The sequence below is a fragment of the Pyrus communis genome, chromosome 6 (genome assembly GCF_041283825.1).
Source record: "Pyrus communis isolate YQ-2024b chromosome 6, ASM4128382v1, whole genome shotgun sequence".
Taxonomy (NCBI): domain Eukaryota; kingdom Viridiplantae; phylum Streptophyta; class Magnoliopsida; order Rosales; family Rosaceae; genus Pyrus; species Pyrus communis.
Genome location: NC_142570.1, coordinates 19,065,378 through 19,076,741, shown reverse-complemented (window position 1 = coordinate 19,076,741; position 11,364 = coordinate 19,065,378). Strand labels below are relative to the sequence as shown.

General features: G+C 37.6%; 1 protein-coding gene across 1 annotated transcript; it reads right to left on the bottom strand.

Moving 5' to 3' along the window:
- Positions 1 to 349: 349 nt before the first annotated feature.
- PME5 (Pectin lyase-like superfamily protein) lies at positions 350 to 3,805 on the bottom strand. Its single transcript, XM_068448664.2, has 5 exons — positions 3,338 to 3,805; positions 3,025 to 3,214; positions 2,631 to 2,837; positions 1,580 to 1,827; positions 350 to 693 (listed from the first exon to the last, which is right to left on the bottom strand). The coding sequence occupies exons 1-5, from the start codon at positions 3,673 to 3,675 to the stop codon at positions 534 to 536; spliced, it is 1,143 nt and encodes a 380-aa protein (XP_068304765.2). The 5' UTR covers positions 3,676 to 3,805; the 3' UTR covers positions 350 to 533.
- Positions 3,806 to 11,364: the final 7,559 nt, after the last annotated feature.

The following is an 11,364-nucleotide window of genomic DNA, read 5'->3' as shown; positions in this document are numbered from 1 at the left end:
TTCTATTTTGTCCATTCGGATGGAGATGGCCTTACACCACCCATAGATGTTGCAGTCTGTTGAACTATAGTGTCCACTTTTGCTCCATGATACTCATGTAACCTGTGTAGTAACTTATTTACTTATGCACATTTAATGTCACTACATTCCGCCATGAGAGGTTGAGTGGCAAACACTATTCAGTTAAAACTTGTTTCGTGTTCCACTCTTTTATCAAAACAAAGTGTACGTGATCGCAACTTATTTTAACTAGATAGTAAAGTAGCATTTTATTCGCGTCGATATAGTTTGTTTGGAAACTAATAGAGAAAAAATACAAGTACATAAATTAAACATTATATTTTCCAAATGAGAAAGGGCTGAGAGACTTAGATACATGAAATGAATAAATACAATTGAATCGAATACATCAAAGAAATCTTAATACAAAAGCCTTGGAGACTTGGAGTGCAAACAATATTACAAGAATTGAATGAATGAATGAATAAATAAATTAAGGAATAGCAGAAGATATAGAAAGCAAAAGTAAAAGCTTAGGCATCACCGGGTGCGATCCAGTGCCTGCCATTGACGAAGCTCTTGGCGAGGAACGGATGAGCCAAGTCGTACTCAAGCTCCGGGGCACATGACACCCCTCGCAGGGCTTCTGCTCCTGGCCCCCAGCACTTGTACACTCCCAGATACACACTCCCACTGCATTCCAACAATTACTTTAGGTCAGTTGGGTGGGAAATTCAAACTCGGAAACTCAAACACGATGTGATAGTTACGAATGGCATGACATATGATTATCTTACTTGTTAAAGAAGAAAATAGTTTGGGTATTTTGTGAGCATTATCTAAGACAATCACGGATGCGCTCACATTTACATAAGTGACTCCTACTGTTATTGCATGTTTCATGACAGTTGTTAGTCACTCACGCAATTATGCTGGCGGGTAATATTCCCCACTTTTTTTTTTTTTTTTTTTTTTTTTTTTTTTTTTTCAGTATCACCCGACAATCTTTGTGAATAGCTGGCATTGGGTGTAGCCAAATCATGGTTTCACCTCAACTTTTTTTGAGCTTTCTACGGCCTTGTCTTGTTGACTAAATTTGATGCCAACAATGATCAGGAGCCCAAACACTCATAATTGAGCACATAACCAAAATATAATGGGCCATACAGACACTCTTATTTTCAAAAAGACAAATAAAAATATTCTTAATCAATATTTTAAATTATTCTGATCTAGAATGAGAGATCGAAACTCCAATATAATGGATTTTGATCTCATCCGGATGAGGATTTTAGAGATCCTCATCTCTTATCCGTTTATCGTACATCGTGCGATTAAAAGTTATTTTTAATTTTTTTATTTAAAATTAAACACAAATATTACCTAATAAAAATTGGTTGCACGATGTATATTGAACGGATATGACGAGGATTCTCACAATCTCATCCCAATATAATGAGACGAGTACATCGACCTAATCAACTAATCTAACTTATATATGCACCAACTAATCAAACCTACGTATGTAAGAAATTATGGCAGTTAAACAGAAAATAAAGGGGAATATATAGTTAATTACTTTGTAGCAGTACTTCTTGTGATTGTGTTGTTCCAGTCATCCCAGGCACCGTGTGCAACCACGTCATCAAAGTAGGTGTAGGAATATACGATCCGGGAGTACTTCCCCATGGCCCGACCCACGTACAACGGACCCGTACCGGTAACCCGGCAGTTCAGGAAAGCGAACCCTGACTTATCATCCGGCGAGTTCCTGTAGTGGGCTGCAAGGGACCCGAACTTGGTTGCTATCGAGTGCAGCTCACAGTCCTGTGTGCCAACAGTAAAGCTGTATAAGTCAAAACAATGATAGTATATGTTGAAAAAAAAAACGGGTAATTTGGGATTCACTGCATATATATATTCACTTGGATTTGTTCTTGAGATTAATCATTTTGTTCAATACCTTTTAGTATGGTGTAATATTCAACTTGAAGCGTGGTTATACATGTTATAACTCAAGAATAATTTAGGCTCTCGGCATCACATCACTTTTATAATTTCATTCAAATTTCTTTGAGCAGTAAAATACAGACACATTTTAATGTTAATTATTCACACCAACGCTAAGTGACTAATGGCAATAGTTACTCTTGAACATCTAGTTAGTAGTTACATACATCTACGTGTATGACTATCAAACGTTGATTCGTCATTGAGTGATTAATAATTCTTGATTGGTGTAAAGCTTACATTTTAAGTAATAGATACCTTAATCCCTGGCTTTACATGCATGGTAAATGATGAAACTGTTGCCAGTAAAAGATAAGATAAAAATGCTGAAGAAAAAGCAAGCTCACTTTTCATGGATTTATGTGCACCCATTGACATCACTGTCACAAAAGATGCTGCAGTAGACACGCAAACATCTTTTTCTTTTGACAGAGTGACAATAACAAGGTGCATCTGCGTCCCAAAACGAAAAAGTCACGGGTTTTCGTATATCGTATTGATCTAAATTATTGGCCGGAGCACTATTAGACAAAGTGGCATGCATGATTCAAAACACTAATTAATTTATGCTAATTGAATAACTGGATTAATTAGCTAGGTATATATGTATAACTTCTTACCTTGTACATGGACCGACCGTTCCCAAAAATGAAGTCTATGGAACCCTCAATGTAACACTCCTTGAAGTAATGGCGTCCTACGTCGTCACAGAGTGTGTCTTGGGCGCCATAGAAGCCACAGCCTGAGAAGTACGCCTTGTCGCCGGATATCCGAAATGCCACCGCTTGCCCTCCTTGCATCCCCGGCATCGGTGCTGGTGCAGTATTCTGCAACCAATAAACCAAGATCAATATTACTAATGATGCATGCATGCAATCACTTAAAATGTATCTGGTTTTTAAAATGTGGCCTCTCTATTGTTACACCGTAAAATCTGAGGTCATATATTATTATATATGGGCGTGTTTGTGCTATGAAGTAGCTAGCTACGTATACACCTTTGTTGTTACGTACCTTGAAGCTAATATTTCTGGCAGAGAAATAGTTAGCAAAAACAGTAACAGAAGCCGTTCGGTAAGTTCTGAGCTGCTGGCCGTTGGGTCCAGGGTCACTGGCACGGTCATGCCATTCGATCACCGTCGCATCTTTCCCGGCTCCTTGAAACGTGATGTAAGGCTTCGTCGCCGGCACTACCACTTTCTCTCTGCATTAATTAATATTGTTATTCTTAATTCTTATGATAGTCTGCGTGCTTAATTCTATATGTAATTAACTTACTAAGTTTAAGAAGAATTTTAATATCAATGTTATTAACAATTATAATTACATGTAACATCCGGGCTTGATTAGGATGACAACATTGACCGTGTTGTTCACCGGGACCGCATTGACGGCGGACTGGACAGACTGGAAGTCTCCGGAGCCGTTCACGTCGACCGTGATCAGGCGGTGGCCGCTGGGTCCAGCCCACTTGTGGTGGTGCTTGGAACTGCTGCTATCGGTGGCAGGGGTTGGTGACGAGGTCATGAGACTGCTGCGGACTAGTACGTGAGAGCTTCTCGCTGCCGTCACAACTGGCACTGCATGAAACAACATTAACAAAGTCAGTATGTTGCACACCAAGTAGAAACAAATGAATGATAACACAAGAGAATGCGAAGCCATTGAATTGAATCCAAAATTATTGTAGTAAAAAATATTGAGAGAGAGAATGTGGTGGGAAGATTGCTCTCTGAGTTATTAGATCATGCGACTGCAAGAGAGCTAGGAGGTATGGAAGAAATGAAACTGCTATATATATATATATATATATATGTATATCCATATATCTATGCAGAATGCCAAACATACAATTTTAGCACTTTTTCCAACGGTCATAATTTTAGAGTTGCTTCGATCGGTTGCTTATGCTAAAAAAATATCCTTTGGAATGGATAGGTATGTGGGTCAACATATTTTTGGCTTAATTTTCATGGACAAACCCAGCGGTGAGAAAGATAACTCCTAATCAATAGTGGCTACGGTGTGTCTAAAGTCTCCATCCAGCTTGAGGAATCTAGCTAACTCACTGTCTTTTTTTGTTGTTGTCAAAAGCTATACCCTATGTCTGTAATTCATGAACTCTGTGATTTTAGTTTATGAAGTGAATATTAGTATATTGCACTTGGCTCGAGTGTTATCGCCATTTCTTTACGTAATGTACTAATTTATAGTTTATAATTTAGGAAAACTAATGAAAAAAACTTGAAAATTTTGAGTTTTAACGATAATGACAAAACAAAGGGTAAAATAAATATTACCAAGTTTGACTTTTTAGTGTAAAAATGTAGTTTTTCGTTAAAGTAAACAGTACCGCGGACTTTTCGTTAAAACTCCCTTATAATTTAGGTGAAAGACGACCTTAATGTAAGAAAAGGATTGATTTAGCGTAAGAATGTTTCTGGTGTAGACCCTAACTTGGGAAAAAGAAATACGGTAATGCCGATCAAGATGAATGTTATCGTATCTTGAGAATATTTTCTTACCACATTGTTTGGCACTAATGCTAATGTTACCAGTAAAATCTTGATCGCCATTTTGTCGGTATTCAGTTAAAAACTTTTAAATTTAAGTATGGTTCAAATTTTGATGCCTCAAACAAAAGCTTTGACAAGACAACATATTATTTGTTTTCAATGTGGGTGGGGAGTGGGGAGTTGAGGATAATCAACTTACAATTAGTTAACCTGAAGCTGATTTAACTCAGTGACATGGGTTGCAATTGTTTTCAATTCCATGTATATTATCTTCTTCTTTATTAAATTGTTTCCTTCATTGGTTCTTCTGAGACTTCTGTTACGGACATTTTTTATTTATCATTTGTAGACTAATAATAGTTCACTGATCCTGATCATGATCCAACTTTTAGTGATGATAGAATGATTATTATTCTGTCCCGACAGTAACTCCCTTTAAATAACAACTTTAAACTGTTGCTGCATTTGTAGATCAAAAGCGTGCGAATTATTAACTTAATAATGTTGAGACAAAAAAGAAACAAATTGTTGACTTAATACTTCTTGTTTTATTCCTTACTGTATACCATTCTTTCGAGTTTCTTCTGCTGCTTCCTTCAAACGGTCATTTGTTCTCAAGATATATATCCTGTGGTGCTGGGGGAATGGTGGTGGTGGTGGTGGTGGTGGGGTGCGTAAGCCGTGACAAATATTGATGGTCCAGGCATGGTTAAATACCATATTGTATTGTATTGTATTTGTAAGAACACATCCATCGATCCATGCATATTTCTGGACAAGGTTGGTCCCCACCTTAATTTTTTTTAAATTTTTTTTGAACGTTGGGACATGGATCCAACCCAGTTCCTCAGTTTTGACATAGAGCCAAACCATAACCACACATATACACAGATTGCCTTTTTCTTCTTCTGACGAAATAGCCATGAGAGTTGGATTTAGTAGTAGTATGAACTTTTAAAACGATGAACTTTAAAATGATGAAATTTATTAGACAACAAAAATGATGAGTTTTAGAGGGTGCAATCATTTGAGAGTTTAAAGAATTTTAATGGGATATTCAATTAGAAATTTAAGTGATTCTCTTAATTCAAAGTGTATCAATAAGACTTTTAAAATAGTTTATTATAATTTTTAGAAATCCGAGTGTATTTAATTAAGATTTTAAAAAGTTTTTAACATTCTAGATGTGACACACCCCGATCGAGATCAGGGCATGCTGACCATCACGTGGAAGTGACGTAACCATATGCACAGTGCGGAAGCTAATAAAGTAATAATATAAATAGTCCGAATAATAAAAACTAGCTTTACACAAGGCAAAAATGAACGAGTGCAAGCGTAAGTGTGAACGCTAGGCTCAGAGCATGAAAGCCTAATGCAGTCCAGAAGAAAACGACACAACAAAAGCACACCCGAAGGTGGTCCTACATTGGTGGTGGTCTGTCAGATATGCCGGGGAAATCCTCAGGGAAGCCACCAAACTTGCTAGCCAACTAGAACCTGGAGGGGCGCAAAACAAAAGCGTGAGTGGGCAAAAACAAAGCTTTTCAAAAACCATTTAATAAATAAGTTATAACCCCTCGCCGTAAAACCTGTATACTTCCCATAAAATAGAATATATATATATATAACAATCATGCTCGGAAAATATGCTATGCCAAAACCTCAAAGTAAAATGCAAGTGCTCAGGTATGTCTAATCAATGTCATATAATCTGTCAGTCGGAGTCACCTAATGTGACCTGTACGGCTGAATCTAGAGCTCAAATCTCCATCTCACTAACTAGACCTGCACACGAGTCGGAACCACCTAAAGTGGTTTGTATGACAAGCCTGGGTGTAATATATATATACGCTCAAGTGCTACGATCCCGTGAAGGCTGGGCGAATAATCGCGGGTCACCTACGAGTCGGAACCACCTAAAGTGGTCTATACGACAGGACTGTGCACCTAACTTGGATCCAAGATGAACGTGTGGTGCGGGAGGTGAACATCACGTGAAGGACTGTGCCCAACTCTGGGCTAACACCGGGGGTGCAGGTTATGAGCTCTCTATGCATCTCAAATCACTACTGAATGTAAACATAAATCACAACTCACCTGGCACTCACCTGTGCGTCCGCAGCACCAACATACATATATATATATGCAACTAACAATACATAAACAAACGACAAACTATAGGCATGGCATATAAACGTATAATCGTTCTAAATCAATTTCTGGGAAAAACATAAGTATATAGGTATATACGGAAAACCAAAAGCCCACTCACTGGTATGTGGAAGGGTCGTAACCCCCCTGCCTCGAGTGACCACGCTCGTCCTCGGGATAAGTATCACCTATATGCGAAACAACTATAAAAACGTTAATTTTAAAGCACATTACCAACCTTAGGAAATAACTTCTCATACAATGCTCAAATGGGGTGTATGAATACACCAACGTGATCTACTCAACCTCAGGAACATCCCCATATTTTTAGAAAAATTTTCCACCGCCGCACGCGCCGGCCACGCGCAGGCACGTGTCTGGTACGCTGACGCCGTCAGTTAACGCCGTCAGGAATATTCTGTTAACTTTAACGGATTCCGTCAACGGCGTTAGGAATATTCCGTCCAAACTGACAGAATATTCCGTAGTCTTCTCCGGTGAGGCTCCGGCGCCGAAAAATCGGGAAAACTTCAAATCGTCCTATCTTCTTCGTTTTTCAACCAAATGTCACAAAATTGGTACCAAATTGAAGCTTACAACGAGAGGAACAAAATCATACCACTTTCAAGTGCTAAAATTCACGAAATCTCGCTGGGAAAAACCCCCCAACTCCGGCCAACCTCGAAACTCACGATCCCGACGTCTAAAACCTTCAAACGAACCACCCCGAGCCTCCTAAGGACCTCACCAAGCTTCCTACAAGCTTGAAATTCCCAAAAACATGAGAATTTACGTGTGCATGAACAGTGACAAAATCGGGGTATCCCGAGTTCGACGTGAAAACGAGGGTATCCTTACCTGAAATGGGTATGGTTGAACTCCTACGGACCTCACGAGCATGGATATGTACTTTGTTTCTTCAATCTGTGAAGATTACATAGGTTTTGGAGTGTGTCCGTACACATGGATATGAAAATGGGAAGGGAGATGGCACGGGATAGGTGCAGGGATAGGGGGAAAAGGTGAGGGAAATTATGGGAGTGTGTGTGTGGTCCACAACCAGCCACACCAACTCAAAACAACCACACGACGTAAAAAAATCACACTAGGGGCAAAATCATCTTTTCACGCGTACGTTTTAAAATTTTCGGAACGGGCTGTCACAAGATGTATTCAATTAGGAATTTGATTTTAAAGAATTTTAAAAGGTTAAGGAATTCGAGGGAATTAAAGAGATTTCATAATGTATTTTAAGCATTCACAAATCTCACATCTCCTCCTAAGATTTCGAGAGAACTAAATCAAAATTTTACGTGAAATCTCTGCAAATTAATTAAACTTCATCAAAATCCATTAAAATCCCTCAAAATACCATCAAAATCCATTAAAATCATTCAAAATACCAACTGAATACACCTCTTAGTTTATCAATTGTGTACATTAGCTTACTTGACTTGTAAAACAACACGTTTGATTGTATCGTTAAAGTGTCTTGAGTCACTTGGTAGAATTAGCTTTTAGCAATTTCAAAAGGAGTATTGTTATCCACACACAAGTTTTTACTTATCACATCTCCTTTTCAATTTTTAATCGTTAAATTGAATAAATTGAAGAAGATAAATGATAAAAAATTAACAAGATGTATAAAAAGTAAAAATAAGTATGTGTGAATAGAATTTTCCTTTCAAAAGTGGCTATCAAATGAAGGAAGAGAGACCAACTTGCAGGGCTTATAAAGGTATCCATTCAACTCGCTTATAGGTATAGGCTTATAGCCTTGTAGTTCAGTCATCAGCTCGACCTCAATAAAAACCACGCGCGGAGGCCCCAAGGGACTAAAAATTCAAATTTTGTTTTTTTAATAGAATCAATCGAAAAAGGATACGAGAAATCTTTAGATATGATGTGTGTGTGTGTGTTTTTTTTTTTCCTTCTTTTTTTATAACTGATGTTATTTACATTAAAAGGTATGGAAGTGTGCTAAGCTTAACAATAGATTAGTAATAATATAGTTCAAATTCGTCTTTGTTGAAAATCGAAAGTAATACATCTCATTTACAAGTGTAAAGAAATACCACTAGATCGTAGTACTAAGTGGCTAGATATGGTGTGTTTAAGAAACTACATGTGCCAATCAGAGGGATGGATCCAACCCAAACAATAAAAAAAGGAAAATTTTCTTTTAAACGATGAATTAAGAAAAAAAATGGATTGGCATGGGCTTCCTGGCTATTTCTTTATAAAAATAAATAATAAATCAAATATATCAAGTAATATCATAGTTATATAGAACCACGACATAATGTTGAAGGTGAATGAATAGTGTTTCTTTCAATTGCAATGACGACAGTCATGGAAGATGATGCAGAAAGAGATGTGTACTAATATGATGGTTTACAAAGAACGATCTTTATTCACCACCATAATTGTTTTCCACGCATGAGTGAAATCATTGTTTTTTTTTTATTTTCCAAAGAAATTATTATTAACTACAAAGAAACATATTTACAAATGAAATGCCCAACAACAAAAAAACATAAACAAGCAAAAAGACCGGCCAAACAACAAACTAACAAGAGCCCAACCAAACAGCTGAGGCCGAAAAACAAAAACAACCAAGAAGTTCGCTACTACCGCCTCCGCCGAAGCAGTGCATCTCGACCTGCACAAATTCATGCTCACCATCGAACATCGCCTTGCCAATTTCATCATACCTGATATGCTCTTTGAGGACAACCACAAAGTAAAGATAATCAATTGAAGAAAATTAGTCGACTATCAAGAAAAAGAAGCCCATGGAACACTTGCCATACACGGCAGACGACAGAGAGAAGGTGGTGGTGTTGGGAACACCTGAGTCGGTCGAAACACCAAAATTCTATGCACCATCTCTAAGGCAAGTATGGCTAAAGATCAAAACTTAGATGAAGGGGGAAAAAGGGATGTCAGTAAGATCATAAAAGAAGGGGAAATCAAGATGATGAGGAGGAGAAAAATCAGAAGAAAAAGGGAATAGAGGAGACAAGCAAAGAAAAGCAAAATTGGCAACCGACTCCAGCCGAAGCTAGAGTTGGCGCCACCGATCTTGAGCGAAATTGAAACCCTCACACAAAAAAGGTGGAAGAACTCTCAAGCAAAGAAAAGCTCTCTCACGGAAGGAGAGAATGACATAATTTCTACAACTGGTGCTCTTAGGAATGAACAACATTATCAATTCTCCTCGTTTACAGATGAAGCCATGAATAGTTGTCCAAGCTCATAAATATCAAAATCTCACCCCTATAAACAGTTTCTTCCCCGGTAAGTTATGAAGGAATATCCAAAATCAAACCTAAAATTTTAGAGCTATCCCCTTCTTAAAACTTCATACATTTATCATCCCTAATTCCTAATTAATCTTTCCAACAAACAACATGAGGTCTGTAAATTTCTTTTATTCTCTATAACTTTTTTTGTATACTCTTCTCATCTATTCTACATCTTACTTAAGTGTTAGGGTTTGTAAATTTTGTATTGGTTCTCTATATTGAATTCAATAAGCCTTTTAAAAGAGACCTCACATAATATTTTGGCTCTGTCACTTATAGGAACTATGTTGTTTAGAGCCACCCCTATATAATATAACACTTCTACTATAAACATGGGATACATAAAGACATGTGTTCATAATTGAAGGTTCTCTTTTCCAGCTTGGTTGTATCATAACTGTGAAGACATAAATTAACCACATTTAATAACAGAAGGACACATGGACTATATGCTCAAGATGATGGTTTTACCCTTGACGTCATGAGTAGACCACAAAAGACTTTTTAGCCAAAATGGTCCCTAAAATTGGCATAACTCCTCACTTTGGTCTTTGACAATGAAAATTGATAGAAATGGTCCTTGAGTTTGTCCACCGTAAATCACTTTGGTACTTATGTGAAAAATCTTTCAATATCATCACTAGGTGGAGGGGTTGGTTTGACAAAAATACCTTTAAAAAGGTGGTCACGTGGTCATTTGGATTACAATTTAACGAGGAACTTAACAGATTTTTCACGGAAAGAACAAAATGATATACGGTGGACAAATTTAGGGACCACTTTTATTGATTTTCATTGTTGAGGATCAAAGTAAGGAGTTATGCCCATCTCAATGACTATTTTGGCTATAAAAAATAAAATAAAAAAAAAAAAAAAAACCAACCATAAAATTACCCTAAGGGATTTGCCCTAAGGTAATTAGGCTTTTATGGCACTAACGGACCAAGGGCTCTTTGGGCGGTCAATGGCTCATATTATGTGCTACCCAGGCCGCCCATAATACATCCTGCCATCGGGTCATACCCAGTCTAATGATAGTAGTGCACCAACTCTCTTAAGTCTTCTTTTGGGTGTCCAGCTTATTTGTGCTCTTACCAACAAGGACCTCAGGACTACTAGTTGACATGAGTACAAAGACAAACCTGCATCATCAAGGATTTGCTAGTATGCTATGCAGCCTTTCCTCCTAGTTGCTTGCTAGGGTTTCTTCCCTATAAATAGCCAAGTTAATCAGAGGAAATGGTAATTGTCACTTACTACTCATAACTCTCTCAAGTTTTCTTTTCTTTCTACTCTTTTTGACTTAGTCATCGGAGGCCCTTTGGTTGACACCCTCTCCTTTTTCTTGGTGTTCCTCAATTAGGCTAACAATGTTT

What these genes read in the sequence shown, in the direction of transcription:
- PME5 (XM_068448664.2), bottom strand. Translation starts at nt 3,675, where the DNA reads ATGGCTTCGCATTCTCTTGTGTTATCATTCATTTGTTTCTACTTGGTG. An exon ending in ACGGTCGGTCCATGTACAAG is followed by an intron (nt 1,828 to 2,630) that starts GTAAGAAGTTAT and finishes GTTGGCACACAG; the next exon opens with GACTGTGAGCTGCACTCGAT. An exon ending in ACAAGAAGTACTGCTACAAA is followed by an intron (nt 694 to 1,579) that starts GTAATTAACTAT and finishes GTTGGAATGCAG; the next exon opens with TGGGAGTGTGTATCTGGGAG.